At 40.3% G+C, this 25,516-nt stretch overlaps 1 protein-coding gene across 7 annotated transcripts in view; it reads right to left on the bottom strand.

Annotated features, from left to right (window-relative positions):
* Window positions 1-25,516, bottom strand: part of LOC101171423 (sodium bicarbonate cotransporter 3) — a 61,123-nt gene that overhangs the window by 13,244 nt on the left and 22,363 nt on the right. For 5 of the 7 annotated variants that reach the window (XM_020706984.2, XM_020706983.2, XM_011480743.3 and 2 more), the window contains 9 exons: window positions 11,921-12,036; window positions 11,086-11,243; window positions 8,979-9,066; window positions 8,664-8,810; window positions 7,897-8,003; window positions 5,380-5,554; window positions 3,759-3,892; window positions 3,429-3,674; window positions 2,866-2,974 (listed from right to left, as the gene is read on the bottom strand). In XM_020706984.2, coding sequence (XP_020562643.1) covers window positions 2,866-2,974; window positions 3,429-3,674; window positions 3,759-3,892; window positions 5,380-5,554; window positions 7,897-8,003; window positions 8,664-8,810; window positions 8,979-9,066; window positions 11,086-11,243; window positions 11,921-12,036 — 1,280 coding nt within the window. The remainder of the gene's footprint in view (window positions 1-2,865; window positions 2,975-3,428; window positions 3,675-3,758; window positions 3,893-5,379; window positions 5,555-7,896; window positions 8,004-8,663; window positions 8,811-8,978; window positions 9,067-11,085; window positions 11,244-11,920; window positions 12,037-25,516) is intronic. The other 2 variants (XM_020706985.2, XM_020706988.2) reach the window with 1 other exon arrangement.

The raw sequence follows: 25,516 nt of genomic DNA, 5'->3' as shown, positions 1-25,516 counted from the left end.
AAAAACAAAAAAACATCAAAGTCCATCCGATTGGTCAGAAGCATAACTGGATTTATTTGATTTGCTAAATATTTCAAGCTGCCATAAGATTGTTTCAGCACATTTAAGGTAACCACTTATGGCAATATTCACCGACTTTTGCGATATGCATTTTGCAGAGCTTGATATCGCAATAACAATAAATTTGCAATTTATTGTGCAGGCCTACACAAGGTGAAAATGAATTTTGGACATATTAACACCCGGCCCTCCAGAAACATCAAACATGAGGAAGAAACTATCATAAAAAATCATGGGGCTAAAAAAGACTAAAAAAGGTCTAAATCCACTAACAGAACTAAAACACGTGTCTGGGATATTCAAAGGAAGTTTTTAATTATTATGGGATGGTCACAGGGCCTACAGCTAGGTGGCCATTTTGTGGCAAAATGGGAAATTCTTTGATTTTCAAATTTTCCAACTATATGGTAAAATATAAATAATGGATTATATTAATCTGCGCTAAGTTTTATTGACCTTTGACCTCAGAAAGAGCCTGCCATCTTGAAGTCTGGTACCTTTAGTACCAGCTACAAATTTAAACTCCTCCTATGGGATTTTAATCCACCTAGATCCTCGAGCTTTTATTTATTTATTTTTTTTTAACTTGTCCTGTCCAACAGCTAGGCAGACAGATGAGAGCTGAGGGCCTCTTGGGTTGGACATATTTTACTTTAACAAGAGGGGTTATTCATCTTCAGACAAACCAAAGGTATGTCTGAATAAACCCCTTTTGTAATTGAGGCCAAACTTTATTAATTTCAAACATGTCTGAAAATCTTTGGTGTTGGACCGGACGGAAAAGGAAAGAGGGGAAGAAGAGAGAGGGACGTTAGAGAGAGGGGGGGTAGGGGGTGATAATAGGAGGGGAAGGGGGATAAGACCATGAAGCAGCATAAAGCAACAAGTTTACTGGTTGTTAATCATTATGGTAAGGTTCAAATGTAAAAAAAAACAAACAAAAAAAAAGGGCGGAGCCTGTCCACACACACACTCAAATGTTATAAACACACCTGTTAGTTGCAAAAATGTCCACCTGTCGACATGTACACAAAACAGATAGTGTTCACACGCATACTTATGCCTTAAAACCAACTAGTGTGAAATATTTCAGTCATTCAGTCTGTTGAGCTAACACCTGTGCTCAGGTGAGTGTTTATGTTCTTCTAAAATGGATGGTGGAATGTGAAAAGAAGGAGGGAGAGTGCCCAGCCTCGAGCTTTTAAGTTGCAGATCATAAACGGTGTTAGCGTGGCGAGATGGCAAAAGTGGGGTTCCCCTGTTGCCCGCACATTTTCTAACGGAACATTGTGAACATTTAAAGCATGAATTGTTGGCTCAAGAAGAATAAAACGATGTGATATACCAATATTAAGAATGCGGGCGTGATAGGCAAAAAACCTTTGTTGCCAAAGAAATCCAAAAATGTCCTTTTGCCAACTCTTCTAATAGTTACATCGACCTGTTCATCACCCCCAGGCAACCAAAACATAAAATGGTTGCCATGGAGATAAAACCAACAGAAGAAAGTTTTTTAAAAATGAATTTGTCACATGCAGCTTTGACCAGGGTGGCAGAGAGGAGGCAGCCGTTCAGCCAGTGAGGGCGAGACAAAAGGGGGGCAGAGAGGACGGCTCATTCTGGCCATGCAAAACTGCTGGCGGCTTTCACTACAATTGCTCCTACAGCAGAGAAAAAGGTAAATTTAGTGTTTAATCTGATGAGATGCTGCTCCTCCTAAAGGACGGGATGGATTTCTGTGTGTGAGCCTAAATATAGAAAAACTGTCTGGATGAGATGTGGCTGCCTTTGCTGCACCACGAAAGGTAGTCCTGCGGTGTGCGCCGTGACCACGTTCAGCCGGCGCCGCAGCTGTGGACTCACGGCTCGCCTCATTTCCCAGACGCGACCGGAGTCCCATCTGTGCAAATCTCCAGGGTCCTCCTTCAGGAACAGCTTTTATAAAATGTCCCATCTAGGTAAATCTTTGCAGAAAATAATGTTTTCCATGACTCCCAGATTCTAATAAAAGAGTGGTGCAGCAGAAACTCCTGGACAGCCACCAGGATGCAGCTCAGTGTGTTCCAGCTCCAAAACCATCAGAAGTGAGGATGCCCACCTCATGTCTCATGTTGGAACGTCATGCTTTCAGATTCAGCATGTAATTACTCCAGTATGCCACTAGAGGCTCTCCCATAGCGTTATAAAAAGAGCCCTCCTTCTCTTTATCCAATCAGGGATCTGTGACGTCATGGAGGATAAAAAAATGACCCCCGAAAAACAGGGGCGATATTAAACAAACACATGATTAACTAAAAAAACCTAAAAGCCATTTTGATTTATACCCCAAATCCTCCTGAAACCAGCTCCATGAAATGATCAACAAAGCAGGAAGCTGAAGTTAAGAGGATGTGCGGACAGTCCTCAGACCCGCCTGACCGATTACAATTATCGTTAAAATGCAGGAAGTAAATGAGGTTGTGTTTTTGCCCTTCTTGGGTCATTTTATCAGCACAACGGCGCCACTAATTAATGAGACTGCAGGGAATTACATCAATTTAGGGATTTAGACGACTAAATCTTACATCTCCTGTAGGGAATAAGGCTAAAAAGTCGGATTTGCTGTTACGTCTCTGCATGTTTGAAGTATTATCAAGAGAATTTGACTTAATTGCTGCAGAATTATTCCTTCCAGAGTTTTTTCTGCTCATAAAAATGATATTTCAGACTCAAACATGCAGTCTAAGTCCTTTATTTTAAGGAGTTTAACATGATGCAGACGGATCGTGACATGGGAGTCACTGGGTCTTTAACTGCGAGCCTCACCGAAACGTTCAGGCTGCTCCACGGGATGGAGTCCGAGCTGCCGAACCCCGTCTGGTTCCACAGCTGCCAGAGCTGCTCGGTTGCGTTAGCTGGTGGGGAACACTGACACCTGAGGACACAAGAGTGACATCCAGAAGGTCAAACAAATGCTGGCAAGCCTTTCAGATACAGGAAATGAAAAGGTTTCTAAGAGAGACTTTCGTCAACATAGACGATCACCCGGTAGATGATTGAATCAGCGGAATTAGTTTTGATCTGCTAGCATTTCATCTGGATTTACAAGCAATTCTTTGTTGAAAGCTGAACTTCTCTGGTTAAAAATAAGCTCCATGTATTATTTATTTTATGCCTTCTGCTCTGAACTGCTTCTCCTGCAGGACTGAATCAATAAAAAATCTTTTTGCTGAACGGCTTTTGCTGTTGCGTTGAAGTGAATGAATATAATGAGTTTAATACTGAAACCCTTTGGAGGACAGACTCTAACGTGATTTGTGCCTCTGTAAAAGCGCCTTTCTGTGGTTTCCTGCCGTTTAAATGAATGGAACCAAACTGAAGGGACTCACGAGTAGAGGGTGAGGTTGTCCAAGTTGTTGTGCATGTTGACGGGGTAGTGCTCTCCGAGGTGGAAAAGCTTCTCCAAAGCCTCATAGATGAAGATGATGCAGATCAGAGCCGCAAAGGCTTCCTCTGTGAAGCGGGTGATGTAGCAGACCAGCGAACTGGCGTCCGTGGCCACCAGGAGCAGACACAGGAAGGCCGTCCACAAACCGATGCTGGTCCGCAGGGACAGGTAGGACAGCTGGTAGTCACTGGAGCGGGTTTAGGAGGAGGACAGTCAGCTCTGAGGCCTAATTTGGGATTCCCCTATGAATGAAAAACGTCTTTAAACTCACGTGCAGAATTTAAAAAGGATCTTCTCGAAGACTAAAACGGGGCCCGTGCTGCCGAGGATGGTGAGGGGCTGGCCTGCGAAGAGGGAGTACGCCACCCCCGTCAGCGATGCCCCAAACAGAGACTCTATTGCACTCTGCAGAGACAGAGGAGACGAGAAAGGAGGTGAACGAAAAGAAAGGAGAGAAGAGGAGGCAGAGAGTTTTTCACTGAACAGCTGGCGGCTGAAAGGAGGTCAGAGAAACGCTTCGGCCGGCTGCTCTGACGCCACATCCCTAAGCAAACCTTCCCTGCTGGGTTTACTTAGACACTTTACACACGTGAGCCGACAGACAGTCTGTGCCAGCAGTGACTGGGCTGGGAGGGGGGGGCATTAAGACAGACAAAGATGCAGACAGAGAGCGGAGCAGCTCAGACGAGCAGTTCAGATCTTTAGCTTCAGGACAAAATGATGCATTTAGTCCCCATTTTAAACCATAAACCCGTCACATACCGTCACTTTTACAGCTTAAGCTGGTGAGAGATGCACTTAAAGTAAGAAGGACAGCCAACTGACTACGTCAACACAAACAGAAAGGGAAACCCCCAGAAAAAGAGCTGAATCAGCAGGAACAGGCAGAACAGGAACAGGCTGACAGACAGAACTGAACAAGCTGCACTCAGGTTTTCAGAATCACATGCACGATATGAGGAAAACGTGCGATTTTTGCGAAAATAGTGATCAATGTTGCAATGACGAAGTAACTTCTGATACATGAACAAATAGCAAAACATCTAAATATATCATTTCCATTTTACTGCAACAGTTGAATTTAAATAAAAGTCAACATAACTTAAATTGACCCTCGTCTACATAGGAGGCGGGCATCGAACATCAAAGTCCATCCGATTAATCCAATCCACTTTATTTATAGAGCACATTTCCAAACTAACAGTTTCTAAAGTGCTGTACAGAGACTAAAATTACATAAAAGTTATTAAAAAAATAAAAACAAGCAAAACACAACACTAAACTGAATAAAATAGGATAAAAACACAGATAAAACACAGAGGACCACAAACTGCACAAACAAATACTTTGTGCGCAACTTTGTCTGTGTGTGTACATTTTTGACATTTATCCTCATAAAGGGATTGATTTGATTCGTTAAATACTACAAGCGGTCATAAGATTGTCTTAGTAAATTTAAGGTTATCATTTGTTGCAATTTTCGCCGTCTTTTGCGATACAGCACACGATTTATTTAAAAATTTGCGCTTAATCACATGTCATGTGTTGCAATAAATTCCACATTTTTCTAAAATGGCGCCAATATGGTACGATAATGAAGAAGATATCTCTCAAAATAAAAAACGTATGCTATGCTATATAAGGAGCTGAACACTCCTGACAAAAAGAAAATGGATACAACTTTGATACAACTTTTCTTTGGTTTAATCACAAAAGAGAACAATCAGTTAACACGTTTTAAAAATGGCTTTAATATTCAAATTTTTGTGCACACCTTTGTGTGTATGTGTACAGTTTTGACATGATCCTACCCCGTACATGCACACTATCCCCTGATCCAGCAGACTGACTCCAGCCTGGTTGGGTGAACAGCATGGAGCTTCAGGACTTACTATGTTGCCTTTTGTCGCCTCCCCAAGCAGACCTCCGAATGTGATGACGGGGGACATGCAGGCACAGTAGAGGAAGAGGACGGAGGCCAGACACTGCAGACTGAACGAGTCCTTAATGTCGCTCCAGTAGAAGGGGGCTTTCCGCTTGATGTCCAAAATCAAGCCTCCAAAAATTCTGCAAGAGAAGAAAGATCAAATAAGCTAATAACTTATTTTTAAATGGGAAATCTTTGCATGTTTGATTCATTGATTAAGCTTTCATTAATTCCTTGAAATGGAGTAGGAAAAAGAGAACTAATATAATCCCACCCCTAACCTTTCTTTCTTTACATTCTTGATCTGCATAGGCTATGAAGATTCTAAAATAGAGTTTTGTCTATTTTTACATAATTATTAAGTAATTCCTCTTTGTTATATGATTTATTGATCCTTAACGATTCATAATTCTGTCTGATCAAATGTTATAAACTGGATAATGATAAATCATACAATGAAAATGATACAATAGAACAGAGGTGGGGCTAGATAAGTTCCCTTCCTTCCACTCCCTTTTAAGCAATCTTTAATTTAATGTCTAATTATCCTAAATTTGAAATGTCTTTGTATGAATGTATAACTGCTGATTGTATTGTTTTGTGCATTATTCCTGCTTTGATTGCTTGAAATAAACAATTTTAAACCAAATCAAATCAAATAATGTGTTTTTTAACGTCTATTAGTTATTTATATTTTACCAGTTTAAGTCCACATTATTTAGTAAATCCATAACATTATCTCTGAGCTAATTGAGTGCTAATTAATAACGTAAGAATTTTTTTCTCTAGAAATCACTACTACATGTCAAGATTTAGTCAAATTTAAAGAAAAAAAAACAGGCATGTTCAAAAACACGTGATACACGGTTTCATGAACACGCATTCAGCCCATGGTGTTCACACCGGACAAGCAGGGAGCGGCTTTTTCTTCTTTGGTTTTCCTACTGTCACTCCAGTTCTCTTATCCAATGGGCTCCAGCTCCAGCTTATATGGAATGGAGCTATCGGTGCTCCACCAAGAACCAGGAGAACCCGTCTGTCCATCTGAACTCAACGTTTGTGTTCCTGTAGTTTCTTTGTGGAACACATTTCCAACAACAATCGTCAGAGAACGACACCAATCAAACCGAGTGAAAATATTTGTGTTTATTTTTCACACAGTTGGATCCATGTTTCCATTGTTGGTAAATGAAATCAATTTTTAAAAGCTTCACTGAAAACTTTGGCTGCAGCTTTAAACCTCTGCCGCTGTCGTGCTGCACTTCCTCCGTCTTAACGGATGGCTTTCCTGTGAATTGTTGAGGTTTTCTCTCACTTGGAATAAATCTGTTCCTGAAATGTATTTTACAGTCACAGCCTCTGGAATACGGTATTTTTAGAATCCTTTCCAACCTGGAATTCTTCATTTTTCTCTGTGATGTTTGGACCTCATTTTTCATTTTCTTTTTCTCCTCCCTTCTAGAACACACATTGTTTACCTTCATTCCCCTCTCTTTCTGTTTTTTTTTGATAGGACTCTTTGAATTCATCAACCCCGCTGCCTTTTCGGCCTGCAGCAGCTCCCTCTGTGCTCTAACCTTTTATAGTAATGCTGAAAGGGACTTTGTAAATAATACAGAGCTTCACAGTCGGTGTGTGTGTGTGTGTGCGTGTGCAGTGTTAAGTGTGAGGTTTCATACAAAAGCTGCTTGCTGAGTGGCTCAGGAGGCTCAGTTATCCATAAATGTCAGGGCTCCCGGAAAACAAAAAGGCCTCAAATATGCACAATAATGTATTTTTTTTTCTTTTTTTGTTCTGTCTCACATGTCTAGATCTAAATATAACACAATGATGTATGAGGAACCTCAGAATAAACACCGAAACGTAAAGATACTGGCAGGCTGAGCGGCTGCTACATCCCCTCGCCTTAGCCTAGTCCAAGCTGGTTTGTGTCATATCATTTGCTCTGCTTGAGCCAATCATTCATTTACTACCATATTTCGGTAAAAATGTGCAAGCAAAAGGGAAACGCTACTTTTGCGGACTCGCCACCCAAATGCCGGGAAAAATCTACAAACTTCTAAAGCCAACATTTTTTCCCAAGCAGCATCCCAGTGATGCTCGAGGAGTTAGGAGGCTATCAATTTATAGCCTCCTAACTCCTATTTTTGATCCCATAGATCGAAATTAGTTTAAATTAGTTAAAGGTACTAAAAGCGAGATTTTGAAAAATATAAGCCTTTTCACAAGGTCAAAGGTCAACGAAACAAAAACAAATTTGAATTTTTTCGGCCCTATTCTGTTTTTTCTTCTTCAGTGATTGTAATCATTTTTTTTGTTTTTTTGTTTTGAAGGGGCATATTTGAATTAAAATATAATCTAGATAAATGTATCTAACAAACTATATCTATTTCAAATGCTAGCAAATGTAATTACACATAATGGAGAAGGAATAATGAAATATGATTAGTAGGAATCACTGTTTAGTGATCATTGCACCCACCTCCCTGTCCTCTGCAGCTCAGGCCCAGCTTGGTGGTCGTCCTCCTTTTCCTGCTCTCCCGCGGCGGGTGTGGTGCCGTTTGGCTGGGGGGGTAGTTTCCTCTTCATCTACAAATCACACAGATTTAATTCGTACCTGCAACAGTTGTTATTGCCTCTGATTGGAAAAACCTTTGGGCTGAGTAGGTGCCGGTACTGAGATATACGGTAAAACCAGTACCATATAAAAGCGCAGAGCTTCAATTTGTACATGTATTCTATTCAGTCTTGTTGTGCAGTTCCAGCCAATCGTTTTACCTTTCCAGCGATTGAGGGTGGGCAAATACAAGAATGGGCGTGGCCGAGAGGGTGGGCGGAGCTTCAGTCAAAATCCCAGACCGAAAGTTTGTCTGTACTTCACCTTACCTGATGGATAGTGTAAAATGCACCGAAAAAAAGGCCGTTGTCGTGGCGATGACTGTGTGAAATCTGTGTGTGAGGATGAAGATGCAGCGCTGCAGTGCAGACTGTCAGAAAGGCTGTCAAGCGCCCCCCTTCCCTGTGTGGTTCTGCTTTGGCGTGTTTTTTCATTTTCCGAGCGCCACTTCGGCCAAGAACCGGAAGAACCCATCACATCAGTTCAGGTCCCAATATGAACACAAGGTCTGTGTTCCTGTGGCACCGTTTAGCCACCTTAACTGTTTCAAAAGTATCAGTTCAGCCCCGCATCAAACCAGAAACCATCCCTAGTCACGGATTTAAAAAAAGAAAAAGTAACTTTGATCTAACCTGAGATGGGACGCTCTTTGGAGGCTCGATCCGGATTGTAGGGTCCCATTCCCCGGGGGGCAGGACAGTGACCTGATCTAGGAACTCATCAATCCCAGAGAGGAGGTCAGTCCGGTCTTTGGCCTTGTATGCCACATCGTGGAAAACCTGCAGAGAGACGATAGCTTAGTTTCCTGGAGGAATCTCCTCAGCACGTCAAGCTAGAACCGATCCAGTGAGCAGCTTAAACCAGAACTTAAAAGGAATTTACTTCATTGTTTCACTGCGGCTATTTCAAAAAGATTTAAATTAAAAAATAAAGTATTCTTTCCTCACCTCATCTGTCATCAGTGTTGCCATGGATCTGCCAATTTCATGGTATTGTGGTCCTTTACCATGAGGACCCAGAAGCAGAAAGAGGAACCTTGGAGAACCCACACACAGGTATCAATCTCCTTTCACGATAAAACAAGCAAACTCCTGGTTTTCCTGTTCGATCGGAGAGTTTGGTTGCGATTGAACAAGCTTCCTATTAAAATAGCTTCACATTCATTTCTGGAAGTTACAGGGTTCCCTGGCAACACGTTATCATCCCAACTCGTCATATGTGGACACATGGGTAAGGGCCCCCCTACGCATTATACGTTGACACTTTGGGTGAGCCCAACTCATCGTTTTTCGAAGTGCTGATAATAAGAGATCCTGAAATGCTGGTGATTGATTTATATTTTCAACCATAAAATAAATCTTTCATTTAATACCAGCAAAAATAAAAAATGGCGGCGGGGTTAAGTGAAAGCAAAGTATCAAGCACTGCTTTCAGACTATATGAGGAAAAAGAAATCTACTTTTGTATCTTTTTTTATTATTGTTATTATTATTAATTTTTAAGGCGGAATTCAGAATCCGTGGAATTTTACCAAAATCCTTAAAATGAAGCAGGCAGCACGTTGAAAAACAAAGAGTTGGGCTCACCCAAAATGTCAATATGTGACGCAGAGGGGGGTCCCTACCCATGCGTCCATATGTGACGAGTTTTGGTGAGAATGTTGTCATGATTTGAACTTGTCTTGTTTTTGGTCCTTGTTCTGTCTTGTTTCTGTTTCCTGTTTTATTTTGAAAGTCTCCTGTCTTGTCTGTTTTCTTGAGTTTTACTTCCTTTGGTCCCCATCAGCCCTGATCGTGTCCACCTGTGTCTTGTCTGCCCTGTCTGTATTTAAGTCTTGTCTCTGCCTTCCTCCTGTGTTGGTCCATTAGTATTCCTGTTCTGGTGTTCATGCCATGTCATGCCCTGTTCCTCCTATGGTGCATAGTCTGGTCAGCTCATGTTTATGTCTCACGTCTCATTGCCTCACGCTCATAGTGTTTTTTCTCGCTCTGCCTCAGGACTTAAACCTATTGGATCCTCACCTGGTCGCTGTCCTCCTACGCTGCTGTCTATCCGCCTCAAGAAACTTCCAGCCAGCCGCCTCTACTCGCCATGGTTCAAGCCTCGCCCACGCCGCAGAACTCCCTCAAGGAAATTCCTCCTCAAGATTTCTCCAGCTAGCCTTAGCTCTTTGACTAGAGATAAACCTGTCAAGACCTATTTCAGATTAAACCACTTGAAACTTACCATTGAGTCCTAGCCTCCTTCCGGGTTCCAGCATCTGGGTCATTCTGAACTCACGTCCGCATCATGACAGAACGAACTGGCCAAACCTCTGACCCAGCTGACCCGGAAGGGCTCCGCCATGTAGTTACCCCTGTTATGGTGTTCATGCCATGTTCCTCGTCCATGTTTCATGCCACGCCAAGTAAGTTTTTGTTTCCTTTGTCATCCTGCTCTGCAGCGCTTTTGTTTGTGGTTGTAATTAAAACCCACTAGCCCTGATCCTTGCCTCCTGCCTCTGCATCTGGGTCCAACCGGCTCTCGAGCCACCTCACCGTGACAAATGTGTTGTTCCCCGGAAGTTAAGGGCACCACAATGCGTTAACAAGAGTGATGTAAACACGTGGGTCCATCTTTCCCACCCAGGATTAATTCTGCTTATCGTTTTCAGTGCATTTTGTATTAACAAAAAAAAAAACACTTGATGGTTTAATTTTGACACTGAGAACCTTCACCCACGCTTTACTTTGAAGGTTTATTTATTTCCGGTGACAGTAGCACATTCGGTTTGTTAGGTTTATAGACTTAAATCCAACATTATTTAGCATTTAAGAGTGAAATTACATGGCCGGAAGTTTATTTTTCCAACACTTTACTATATTTATAAAAATCGCGAATAAGCTACCTCGGACACCGCAAATTTTCTTAATCTAATTTCCAGGAACAGATTGGTGAATATCTGAGTTTTTGGATATTTGTTACACTTACTACTTGGTCAAAGATGTTATAATAAGACTAGAAAACGACAGAAAATTTGTCTTCAGAAACTCCGTTTGCACGTCAGCGACACACCTTGTGGGCACAGGTACTTCAGTGAGGCCTGTGATGAGGACTGCAGGCAGCAGCCGCACAAACGCTATGATGGGCTTCTCCAGGAAGTCCACCTCTCCAACCAACACGTTGGAGGCCTCTGCACCAGGAGGAATCTTCTTCATGAAGTTCATGTCCACCTGAAATCAACCAACACAGCCTGAAATCAGACACACAAAAGAGCTCACAGAAGCAAAGGAAGCAGATAACGCGACCACAAACAACAGAACTAACAGAAAACGGCAGCAACGCATGCAAACGAAAACAAAAAAGGTCATGCTGGCAGTGACAGAAGCTTAGTAGAAGCATCAAACTAGAAGCGCTGTACTGAGCAAAGATTGTCCATTCTTTTGTGTCCTATGTTAAATTTAGATCTAATCCAGTTAGAATTTGCAGAAAGAGATGTTTCTTCAGTCTTCCGCATTACTGTGACTCATGTAAACACTGAACCTCTTTATGGCAGAGCCAATGCTTGGTTTCATAAGTCTTTTTGGAAACCTGCCATTTTCCCAACAGATAATGCATTACCAAGTGATAGGATAAAGAAAAAGACGTGCAGTATCGGTGAATTTTGAAGCAAAGCGGTTACATTACACCCCTTTAAGGAACTCATTTGTGTTTCATTAGAGGAAGAGCAAAGATGACCACTTCCTTTCACTTATCCAGGAAAACAGGGGCCGCTGGTTATGTGACACGAGCTTTTAAGGACTGTTTGCAGTGAAAAACGCCAAAATGTCAGAGAAAAAAGGAAGGTACACAACCGAAGCCCCTCCAGGATGATGGGCGGAGTCTGTGCTCAGTGCTAAGGTTAGGTTACCTTGCTGAAGTCCACACTGCTGCCTTCTCTACTGACCCCTACTTTGGACGGCCTCCTCTCCACTGCCTTGTTGCCGTCCAGGTTGTTCGGAAGTGAATGTGGAGACACCATTGGTCCTGGGAGGGATAGCAAAGCAGTGATGGGAAGTGTCAGTTGTGTATCATGGGATGGAATGAGAAGAAAGCAGCTTCATGTCTCAGCAAGGGTTACCAAGGAAAGCACTTTCGTCTCATGTCATAATTACAAAATAAGAGTCCTGTATCTTCTTTGAACTTATTCCAGCAATGCTGCTTAGTTCCTTCTGCTTATGCCTTAGTCACATGCACCTGTATGGGGGTTCACCCGTCTGGTTACTGCAGGTTTTTGAGTTGTCCAGGCGGTTAGAGGGTCATAGAGAGGAGTGGCAGGTGTGTCTTAGATCCGAGTTTCTTCTCTAATCCCTTACTGCTAAAAAATAGGTAGTCCTGCACTATGTTGTTCCTTGGATTTTAATGCGAATTGGAAGCAATTCTCACAACAAGTTCTGCACAATAAATCACAAATTTATCGTTATCGCGACATCAAGCTGTGCAATACGCATATTGCAAAAGTCTGAGAAAATTGGAATAAATAGTTACCTTTAAATGTGCTGAAACAATCTTATGGCAGCTTAAAGTATTTAATGACTCAAATACATTAGTTTATGCATTTGACCAACCAGTTGTTGACCAATCGGATCGAGCTTTTTTATGTATTTATTTATGAGCTCTTTTATGTTAGATGTTTGCCTCCTATGTCAACGAGGGTCATTTGTGGAATAATTTAAGTTATGTTGACTCTTAATTAAATTAAACTGTAGTAGTGAAATAGAAATTGTGTTTTTGGTTGTTTTTCTATTCATTTATCGCAAGTTATATCGTCATCACAATACTGATCACTAATATAGCATTTTTATCGCGAGTTTTCCACATATCGTGCAGCCCTGTTCACTACGATTTTTCTAAAGCCAAATATGACGTCATCGATTTCACAAAGTGAAAATCGTATCAATATGAGTTTTGTGTTTCCAGCTTAAGTGACGTCATGGAACGTAGTATTGTACGATTGAAAGCATTTATAAGAATAATGGAAATTACAAGCACTGATGATGTATGGGTGATGCTGTCGTACCGTGTCCTTCTGCCAAACTCTACTCGTCATTAAGGTATGAGTACTGAACCCTTACGGACCGCTCGCAAACACAGTAGAAATGCATGTGATACGTAAATGCCCAAGACATCCGTAGGACACAAACAACACCGACTAATTTATTCGTTTCTAACAGTCGGGCTGCACGCAAGGAGTACACACTTATCACATGATCAACCAAAACAGACTCCTACGGCCTGCAGGATTTGTGGGTGTTGAAAAAAAAGTAAAATCTGTACGACACGCCTGCGTCTCACCTACTTTACCCTTATGTTTTGTATATATACGAGTTGTCGCTCGCAGCATGAAAAAATGTTCAAACACATTTTCCTCTACGGGTACAGTGAGCCATCCAGTTCATCGTTCTAAAATTTCGTGCGGGCCACCTTTTTTGCTGGTGTTTTACCCGCAGACAGCCCGCATCCCCCCTTAAGGACAGTTGTGACTAAGGCTCTATATAATCTCTATAAAAAAACCTTAAACTTTAACTACAACATGAACTTTTAAACTTGGTCTTGCATCTTTTTTTTTTTTAACAAATAAAAATGTGCAGACTTTTAAACAAAAACAAACCCAGAAGAATTCAAAAATCAGTAAAAGGTTCTTACAATATAAAAACAACAAGAAAAGCATTTGTTACCGGAACATTTTCACAGCATCCATTACTTTTTATGATTACCTAATGGCAAAAAACTGCAAGACAAACGTTACCCTACACAGGGAAGATCATAGATTTCACACAAAACTGTTCATGATTATTTAATTTATGGGTTCAACCCTAAATTCATTCATGAACAGTTCAGAATGCTGTCAGCTTCAGGTTCAAAGATGTTTCCTTTAGCAACTTTATACATTTGTATGCACTTCACATTTAAGCGTTGTTGATGTGATCTGAGCCATACCAGACACAGGAAACGCTAGCACTTATGATGACGTGATGAGGGATGTGAGATGAGGTGGAAATGGAAATTCTAATCAAAGGATAGCAAATGTTATCCTTTGAAATTCCTACAAATCAAATTATGTAAATATTTATGCTTCCCATTACATTTACCAGTACATTTCTGTCAGTAAGTGGTGTAGCCATGTACTATTAACTGTCCTCTGTTGATCCTGCTCGGTTAGCATGTAAGAAAGTGGGGAAGGATTACCTCAGGTTTTACTTGCAAACAGATTTAATACAGAAAGACTAAGCCTTCTGTTGTTTTATTGCATACTTCTACACTAAGGTGCCAGAGTGAAAAAGAACAATAACGTCTAACTTTTATGTTTACATTTATATTTAGGTAGCTTCAAAATATATTTTTTTTCTGAAGGAAATATATAATTTTTTAAACACTATGGATCACATTGACAAATTTGACACCGGTGATCACTTTTAACAAACGTGCTGTCATGGTTTGGATTTCTTTGTGTTGGCTTTTGCTTTCCATCTTGTTTTTGTCATGTTTGAGTTCTGTTTCCTGTTTTATTTTGAAAGGTTTCCTGTTTTGTCATGTTTTTGAGTTTTACTTCCTTTGTCCCAATCTGTCCTGATCATGTTCACCTGTGTCTTGTCTGCCCTGTCTGTATATAAGTCTTGTCTCTGCCTTCCTCTTGTGCTGGTCCATTAACGTCATTAACGTCACTTCCCTGACTGTCTAGTCCATGTCTGTCTCCTGCCACGTTTTCAAGTTTTGCCCACAGTGAGTCTTGTTCTGTTTTACCCTGCTCTGCAGCGCCTTATGTTAATTAAACCCCTTTACCTGGAACCGTTTGCCTCCTGCCTCTGCATTCTGGGTCCTTCACGCTACCACAGCCCTCCCCACCTGACACGTGCTTAGATACAAAAAAATATTTTTTCTTTAACTCTACATTCATCACCTTTATTGATAGTGATTTACAAGTTAAAAGCATATTTTATACAAAAATAAGTAATTGAAAGAGCATCTTTAGTATGTCCCTGCACACATTGAGCAGATTTTCTTCAATTTTAGGACAACTCTATTCAGACAAAATCCATTTTTGCATGACTGCATTACTGTTCCAAACCAAAGCTCCTGAAACATCTGATTACTTTAGAGTCACACCAAGACGAAAACAACATTTCTGAACTAGTTTGTTCATTTGGACCTCCTGGACCAGATTTACTGTCTACATTCAAATCGGACAAAATATTCATCAAGCTCTTCGTGCCATGCTGTAGGATACTAGTGAATTGTCTTTATCTGTTTGTTAGTGGACATTCAATTGTTTTTTCCTCTAAAATAGCCTCAATAAGAGAGCCAGAACTAATAACTCTACATCAACCCATTGGTCATTTCATTGTTCAACCCAATAGTCATAGCATTGGTCAACCCATTGATTCTATTATTAGTCATCCCATTGGTCATTCCATTGATCATCCCATTGGTCAACCCAACGGTCATACTATTAATCATACCATTTGTCATTCCGGTTGGTCAACTCAATTGTCATCCCATTGGTCAACCCATTGGTCATTCAGCTGGTCAACACAATGGCCTATTATTAGTCATCCCATTGGTCAACCCAATGGTCCTACTATCAGTTATACCATTTGTCATTCCCGTTGGTCAACCCATTGGTCATCCAGCTGGTCAAACCAGTGGTCATATAATTGGTCATCCCTGCTGATGGACAGCAACAAACAAGTAAAGAAAAGGTGATTCAGAGGAAATACATGAGTCCTGAACACCTTAAATGACCCCTGGGAAACCCCTACATTTGTAGCCTTCTGATCAACTGTCCATTAGTGGATCCTGGCCAATAAAAGGAGCCTTTAGGGGATCCTAATTCTAAAAAGATTACAAAATGATTTTGATGATCAGCTTAAACGGCTTCGCGCTTTTGAAGCTGTAAAAGTTGATGTGTGTGTTCTATGTTATTAATGTCACATGTTGGTCTTATAAGGCTGCATATTTAATAAACAAAGAGGAAATTACAGTGAAGTTCAGCAGCCATTTAGGTTCCCACCAGATGAACTCTGGTTATTATTGGCTTATGCATTAAATCTGAACTATTCCCAGACTGAAGCAATAAACACTTACATAAACACACGTGCATGAGGCCTAATAATAAACTCACTGAGTCTGGTTGGGGAGGAACAAGCCATAACTGTAGGTGGCAACGTGATAGCACATCCAGTACCAACCCACAGACTCAGGCTTATTTTAGACCCCTTTCACACACGCCAGTCATTGATTCTCTATCAGGGTTTGATGAGGAGGAGGAACAGAGTGGGTGTCAAATGATACATTGTTAAAGGAAGAAGCCACTTTAAATATGCGTGAATGATCATCGGAGGATAAAACAGAAAACAGGATGTAATGTCAGCTTATAGACCACAAATACATTAATGCTGAAAAATATCAGGGATGTCCAACAGCTTTCTGCAAAGCCTTTTCCAGCATAGCCTGACTAGATGATAAAGCTATTCCTATCACATCCCAGATACAGAGAACATCACAGAAAACCCTTTTGTTTGAATCCAGAATGTTAGTTTTGGTTTCCATTTTGTTGGATTATAGTTAATAAATCTGTTTTTATAACCATGACCTATGTCACAGTCACACCAGGCTTAAATTAGTAATCACCACAGTTGTTCACTGTTGGTTTGATTGCCCTCTAATGTATTTAAAGCCATGGGTTCAGTTACTTTTTGACAAATCATTACAATCGAAAATCAAATTTGGAATGAAAAAAATCAGAGATTTTATTTTTTGGTCATATCGCCCAGCTCTAAAGGTCAAATATGGAGTTATTTCAGTCTCAATAATCAGAAATGCACACAACCGGTTTTACAAATACACACGCTCCGATTCACAAATGTCATTTTATGCAAACGTGAAAAATAAATTCGGAAATACACACCCTGTGTTTCACAAACACACACATTGTGTTTCACAAATGCACACTCAATGTTTTACAAATGCACAATAAGTGTTTCTCACAAATGTGCACACTGTTTTTCACAAAAAACATTTTAGAAATTCACAATAAATGTATCAGAAATGCACAGTAAGTGCTTCACAAACGTGATTTTTAGTTACACATGTGATGTGAACTCACAGATCATTCGAACTGCAGACTGTGCATTCAAAATCCCGTTCTCGTTTGTGAATCTCCCCGTGTGTGTGAGAGATTTTTCTACGGTGAATATAGACCTTTTTCGCAAAAACCGGAAGTACGTCATCAACGTGTAAACATAGTTCCGGTTTGTGCTTCGCTGGCAGAGGAATGGCAGAGCCTAGAGTGTTTTCGAAGAGCCTGAGTTGTGTTCCGAAGTTCACCAGCGACGATGTGGTGAAGAGTGTGAAGATGCATTCGTCCACTAAAGGAAATAAATTGGACAAGGGATATAAATTCGTCCACGAAGAGTTTATCCACCATTACCAAGGTAAGCTTCAGCTAGCTTAGCCATAGCCGCATCACAGTAACTCTGTGTGTTTACGTCAACTGTAAATCCTGGTGTTATTTGTAATATAAGGTATAACACATCGCAGTGAATATGTTGTGTGTATGTTTAAGTGAAAAGGCATGAGATTAACATAACACCCAAAAATTTGGTGAAGCTGTAAATAAGAAATGTTAAGTTGCCCGTATGCGTGTTCATTTATTTTGCTGCGGTTGCGGCACTTTCTTCACTTATTATTTTTCTGAAACTAGGGTGACCATACGTCCTCTTTTCCTGGACATGTCCTCTTTTTTGATACTTATATAATAAAATAACATTGAACATAGATGAAATGTAATCATATTTGCTTTATGTACGCAGCTCTGAACACCAATTACTCACAAACTCACTTCACTCCTCTTTTTTACTAACTCAAATCTGGTCACCCTACTGAAAGTTATAGTTTCATGTTACATTGATGTAGCAACATAAGTATGTCTTAACTGTAACCTATTTAATTTATTGTTTCCAGATATCACTGGATGGTTGCAGAAAGTTTTTTTTTCTAATCTTATGACTAACCAAATTATGGTTACAGCAGATATAATGAATTAAATCTAAATGTAGTTATGCACTTATGTCTAACTTTTGTGTGTTGTGTTTCTCTTGTGTAGGACCACAGCCAGATCCATATATGATGGCATCTGGAAGCAGATTATGCCAGGTGCAGCCCCCTGAGATGAAAAGAAAGAGAACTTGGATATATATTATGGCAAATGCATGAATGCATACCTTAAATTACACTTATCTTGTCTTTAACAATCAGTTCAGCCTTCTGTCTTACTGTTGATCTGTAATGTTGTTTTTTATTGTAAATGTTTGTTATTTGTGTTGTGATTAATCAGTTGATGTTACGCATACCAAAAAATTAAATGATGCACAATTTTGACCAAAATTGTTTTATTTGTTCATCTAATTTTTGTGTGAAGTCAAAGTCACATTTCAACAGAAAAATATTAAGAATATAACAATTATATTTAATTAGAATTTAAGAATATGTGGGAACACTAAATTTTTCCATACTATTTGCACATTATACATTATTTACATACCAAACATTAATTCACTCTTCAAAACAAAAAAGGTCCTTGATAATTTGCCAAAACACGGCAGTTTAGCCAGATCTGATTCCCACTGCCCATCAGTGTGACCGGCACGGGAGAGTCCCAGATGTGTAAGGACTTTATCCTATCGATCACTCTTTCCACCATAATTCTGAGGCGGGGCATGACTGCGTTTGTTCCGTTTCCTCCTTGCTGATGGAGCTGAACGCTTAAAAGGTGGAATGATGATCTTAGATCCAATGTCAGTAAGTAAGTCATGGATGTAATCCAAAGCCTCATACAGAGCACCTGTGAAGATAACGAAATTAAAAATCAGTATTAAAACATTTGCTACCTTTCACCACAACACAGTAATCATGATTTGAAAAGTATGTTAAGTATTTAATTACAAAACCGTTTCATTTATTTTTAAGGAAAATAAAAAATGACAAAATACTCTAAATTAGTTAAATACATGTAATTAAAATAGGTGAGAGCATGAACAGCTTTTATTCTAAACATTCATTTGTTCAGGTACAAATGCATTTATCCAATAACGGTACACATAGTTGACTAACGTTAACACATTATGAACAACCTTACCTGCAGGTGGGTGTGTCACGTAGTCGTGATCCATTTACTGCCTTAGCTTAGCCACCATCATGTTGCTATCTTCACAGCATAGCTGCATAGCCTGACGTTTGAGGTTCTGTCATATACTGACTCCCTTCTCAAAGGAGCAGTAAAGTATTTCCAAGGGAAAAGGCTCGGGACGACACCACTCTTCAGCCGACGAACGACGCAGCCGCACCACAATCCGGAGCGAAGTGCCGGCAGCAGAGGGTGCCACCTGTGTTTACATTAAACTATGCCCTTCCTCTCTTCGGATCGCCTATATCCATTTGGGTTTCAGGTTTGGATCCATAGGAAAATAATGAAATGAAAAGTAGGGTTGTTTTTGGTTGGAAGACGAACAGCCTGGAACACAACAGAAACTGCAACTCTTCCACTCTGCCATTCTTCATATGTGCCGCTATGCTAACAGGAAGTTGTTTTACACGTCATTGACGTATTTCCGGTCGAAAAATGCGGAAGTGTGAAAAAGGTCTATTGAGACTCATCTGACGGAGCGGGTCGACTAATCTCACCATTGGCTAGTGAATCTGTCAATCAAACTCATCGGCAAAGCAGGCGGCTTCGCTTTTAGCCAATCGAATGGCCCCTTACACTCCTCACTCTCAACTGACGAGGGAGGGAGCTGTTCAGCACAGCAGTTGGGAGGACGCGGGCGGCAAACATGGCGGAGAGGTCTTCTGAACGGGATCAGTCTCAGCCCGTAAGTAATGCACTTATTTGATCATTCCCTCGTTGTACGTCCTGTAATGTTATTGAATACTAAGTTGAAGCGGTCTCCTTAGCCAAGTGACATGTGTGAATGCTTTATGAACATTTCAGCCGAGTCGTTTGCAGAGTACCCCCACCGCAAATTAGCTTAGCTTAGCCTGTGCGGTCATATTTTTTATGAAAGCGGGGGAGGACTTATGATGGTTTTGTCAAGTTTTATACTTGGCATACCAGCTCTTCACACAACACGAGTAACTACAACCAACCAGGGGCCTCGAAACTAGCCGGCTTTCGACTCAAATTGTGTCTGCCTGCCCTGTGAGTGTGAGGGAAGTTTAAGCTAGCGCGTCGGTTCAAGCTAGATACAGCCAATCTGTAGGTTCTTAACATGATTCATAAGGAACTAAGGGGAAAACATGCCGGATTTACAGCAGCACAGAAAGTTTAATAAAAAGTATTGATTTGGAGACGGGGATTTGTTTAAACACTGATGCTATGCTAACTAGCTAGTAAATTAGCTGTTCCGTGTGCTGCCTTTATGTAAACGCGATCCGGGTTAAAGTTAGACACAGTCTTTTCACAACCCAGACTTTAAGACGGGGTGGATATGTGCAACAAAGTTAATTCATATGACATTCATGAAAACGGCATTTTTGAAATATAACAGACGTGAATCCACTGTTGAATGAAAGAAGCCTCATTAAGTTTCTAACGTTAGAACCCGTATTGTGCTGAAAAGCCCTGTGAGATTGTGTCAGATCAGAGTGACAGCCACTAAAATCCCCGTATCTTTACTTCCAATGACGTAATGACAAGAATCCCAAACATTATGTTTTTAGGCTGTTTTGTAGTCGATAAGTAGTCACAGAAAGGGCGGATGGGAGAAATATGCTGTCAACAGTGATTAGAGTAGAAGTTACTGTAAGTATTACACACAGGCTTCCTGTGATCAGTGTCTTGTCTCTGATTTTTTTAAAGCTGTTCTTTAATACAAGCTCAAGTTATCATAGCAAGAGTGTTTAAAAAAATTCCCCTTTCTAATATTTGAAAATTATGTAATTTAATCTCAGACAGCTAAATGATCTAATCCATGTTTGTCGTGTTTTTATTTATTCTCTAGGAATTGCTGAAGCGTGACATCCTAAATACCTTTCTATTCTATTCTATTTCATATTTTATCATCTTATTGTATTACTGTTTTACCTATCAATTGGGAATTTAGCATTTTTGCCCCTGTAAATATCTGTCAGTTGAAAGTATTTGTACTTGTATTCCATAGATCTTGCACCTGAAGATGGCAAACAACAACTGTGCAGACTTGGCCTTCTTCAGTGACGCTGTGAACGTTTATGGCTTACCTCTGAGGTATTCATGTTATTCATAAAGAAATCTTTTATTCACATATCAGGCAGTATAAGCACTTGGTTATTTGTACAAAAATAAAATAACTTTTTTTAGACTCCTCTCTGAAAACAAAGGCAACTCTAAAACTCTTTCCCCTCATGAATAACATTTTACCCCCCCCTCAGTCTCTCTCACCTCAATTTTTCCCCCAGTGATACATGTAACCCACTCCTGCAATTTATTTAACCTAGAAATTCTACTTATTGGCATCATACATAAGAACATTACATTTTAAATTGATGTGTACAATATTTGCGATGCATTTGTAATTATGTGTTTGAGACATGATTTTCGTGTTATTGTCAGGGTGAGAGGAGATCACGGAGGAGAAAATGTGGGCATAGCCGAGTTAATGCTCACAGTACGTAGAACTGACACAAACAGCTTCATTACAGGAAAAGTGTACACACAATCAACGGTGAGTTGAACCTAGTTTTAGACGCTTTAATATATACATAAAAGTGAATGATGTATTAAAAATAAATCTGACAATATAATATTTCTTTTTGCTTTTTTCCAAATACAGGATTGAGCCCCTCTGGTGTGATGTCTTCATGAGTGTTACTGGTTTATATTACAACATCCTGCACTCTCCTGAGGACCAAGACTTGCTCAATATCAGTAACCTCACGTATTCTGCTGCCACTATATTTTCCTTCCACGCATTCAGGCCAGTTTGGATGTCTTTAGTGACGCGTGGGACACCCATCCAATCAGGACGGAGCAAAGCATGACACCAAATCAGCTGTGGCAGTTGGGCTTGACCCAGAACCCTGTTTCTGATCCCCGGGTAAGTGCTTTATTTCAGTGTTTTTCAACCTTTGTTCACTTGTTCCACGGTCCGACACCGGAATCTGTGGAAAGTTACACCGCTAAAGACGAGCTTTAGCTGGTATTTTTGTTATAACTGAGCGACTTTATCAGCAGAATTAAGAACAAGGAAGTGAAGACTTTAACCACTTCTCATTGGTCAGACTGATGACATGTGATCAAGCCTTCAAGAATGATTGGCGGAGACAGTTAAAGGGGCGCGACTTTTCCTTACACAGTTATAGCTGCAGCTAAATCGCGGTACCGTCAACCTTATCAAAATGAATTTTATAGAATTAAATAAACACAAAGAAAAAGTCATTTTAAGATCGTTCATATTCCTAACTACTCAGTGTTTTATCAGTGCCTGTTTGGATTAACAAAGAGCTGATTTCCTGGAGATGGGAAATGTTTTTAGATCAGTGAAGTAGGGCAATTCCCCACGGCACACTTGACCATCTCCCACGGCACACTAGTGTGCCACGGCACACACACTGGTTGAAAAACCCTGCTTTATTTAATCTTACTGTACTGGAAAACTGATGTGTGTGCAGTTCGACTAAAGTGGAAAGTATCAAGAACAGTATGATGAAATCACAATGACTACAAGGAATTTTCATCAAAAATGAATGAAAAGTATTATTGTTGTGTGGTGCAAACTATTTCCCTAAATTGTTTGGTTTTTTAAATCAAGTAGGAAGAATAGCACATCTGCAAGTTCAAAATGCATCACAATGCATGGCATTATGAGCCATCAGCTGTACTAATCTCACTACTTTGTTAAGAGTCACTTATTTGCAAATTATAAACAGTTATGGAGATATGAGGTCTGCCTGCTAGAAAAAATATAAGTCTTTATTAGTGGGTCTCTGTTCCTACATAATCTAAAACATTAAAAAAAACAGTGCTGTTCATAAACAGTATCTTTTTTTTTTTTTTGTCAGGGTATGCTGGTTCCAGAGATTGAATGGGAGGAGAGTGGATCCATGACTGAACCTCATCCTGGGATTAATGTCCCGGTATGGGACAGTCCCCTTTTGGGTCCACAAATGTTGGAACTGCAAGACGACATCAACCCATTGTTTAATTCAGACCGTTTGGGAGTGGACTGTCCCGTTTGTTTAGAACTTAATTTAGGCGACATAATTACATACAGAAGAAGAGAGACTGAGCGGGGCAAGACAAAGTTCAAATCAATACTGCTGTATTGTTCAAGGGACTTCATTGTATGTAAGGATGTTATGAAAATTAGTTCCAGTTTAAATAAAATTCAAATCAGTAGAGATCCCACATTTGCTTAAATTTTGATGTTTGAATCTGTCCATGTTTTCACTGAATTTTACTCTGCAATAAAGGGTGAATGTTTGCACTTTGTTGTTCTATGACCATCTTTTGTTGTGTAGTATTTAACCAGTTATAAAACCCAGAGAGATGAGGATCTTTTTTGCAAGGGTGACGTGGCCAAGAGGTGTATATGTATATGGTTACAATATAAAATCAATGACATTTGAGTTATTAAAAAAATAAAATTAAGGTCCATCAAAGTGACTTCGGGCTGAGCAGGGGAGGTGTATTGGGTATCTGTGATTGACAGTGAGATGAACTTGAGGTAACGTAGTCCCACTGCGTGGTACGGAGCAAAGTGATGCCAGTTTCTCCACAGAACCTACTGTGGAAGTTAAATATTTTTCTCCTCCACCTTCAGATGATCAAGACCGAAGGGAACCGTGTCTGAGTGTTGAAATGACGCTAGCATGAAAGCTAAGAGAATAACGTACAAACGATCCCGAGTGAAACGTTCATTGTAAATCTCATGACCAGTACAGAGTTCGATGGATTCAATGTCAACTATATTCAACCACTGTTGCCTTGCTCCCAGGTCCACTGAAAAGTTGCGCAAGCCAGTAAATTTTGACAACCGAAGGCAAATAAACCGACAAGCCATGCTAAAGCCAACAAGCTAACGACCGACTGGTCCAGAATCAAACATGGGCGGGGCTTTTGCCACCTGCAGAAAGCGTAGAGAAAGTGTAAGGGGCCATACGATTGGTTAAAAGCGAAGCCGCCTGCTTTGCCGATGAGTTTGATTGACAGATTCACTAGCCAATGGTGACATTAGTCAGCCTGCTCCGTCAGATGAGTCTCAATATTCACCGTAGAAAAATCTCTCACACACACGGGGAGATTCACAAACGAGAACGGGATTTTGAATGCACAGTCTGCAGTTCGAATGATCTGTGAGTTCACATCACATGTGTAACTAAAAATCATGTTTGTGAAGCACTTACTGTGCATTTCTGATACATTTATTGTGAATTTCTAAAATGTTTTTGTGAAACACAGTGTGCACATTTGTGAGAAACACTTATTGTGCATTTGTAAAACATTTAGTGTGCATGTGTGAAACACAATGTGTGTGTTTGTGAAACACAGGGTGTGTATTTCCGAATTTATTTTTCACGTTTGCATAAAATGACATTTGTGAATCGGAGCGTGTGCATTTGTAAAACCGGTTGTGTGCATTTCTGATTATTGAGACTGAAATAACTCCATAGTCAAACCACCAAAAAGTTCCTGTGACAATTAAGCTTTGTTCTCCATTTGGGTTCTCCCCATTGACTGTATATGAGAACTGGACTGGCGTTCCAAACAGGAAGTGACCGCGGGCTACTAAAGGCCAAAATTCTTCTGTAGAGAAATAAACAGCTGTTACTTAGTTATTCTATTGATCAGAGGAACCCTTCTTACTCTGATACCTTTTTTTTAACATGATCTTGATAATCCTCTTTTTTTATTTTTTTTATTTTTATTTTTTGTCATTTAAGTTACTCATGTAATAAAGAGTGGTTGCCATAGAAACCTTGACTCAGACCAACTCAGGTCAATCAATGCTTACTGGCAGCCTCTGCCTCCAACATGGCAACATCCGCATCACAAAAAAAAAACCTCTGAAACTGTGGGTTTGTGCACCCCTAGGGACAGGTCACAACCACTCAGTCCAGTTCTCAGATACATTCAATGGTTCTTCCACCAAACTGTTAGGCGTAAGACAACCCATGAAACATAGCAGATTCACTGGGAGGATGTGTTTACAACGAAAAGCAGAGCAGATATGAGGTAAAAATATCTCCAACTGTGACGTAAGTCACATTCTTACAGTGAAAATACGCAGCTGTTGACCTGGATTAACTTTAGTTCAGAAAAATTTGGTTTATATCGGCAAAAAGACCAATGTGGGGATATTGGGAGGGGGGGTCCTGGACATCCCTTTTTTGACAACAAAAATATTGCATGACAGTGTGCAGTATGATTGGAGAGCAAATCATTTAGATTGACAGCCATGCAACTTTTGCAAAAAAAAAGTGTGAGAGGTGA

This window comes from Oryzias latipes, chromosome 11 (genome assembly GCF_002234675.1).
Source record: "Oryzias latipes chromosome 11, ASM223467v1".
In the NCBI taxonomy this organism is placed as follows: Eukaryota; Metazoa; Chordata; class Actinopteri; order Beloniformes; family Adrianichthyidae; genus Oryzias; species Oryzias latipes.
This window is presented reverse-complemented; position numbering and strand designations above follow the sequence as displayed.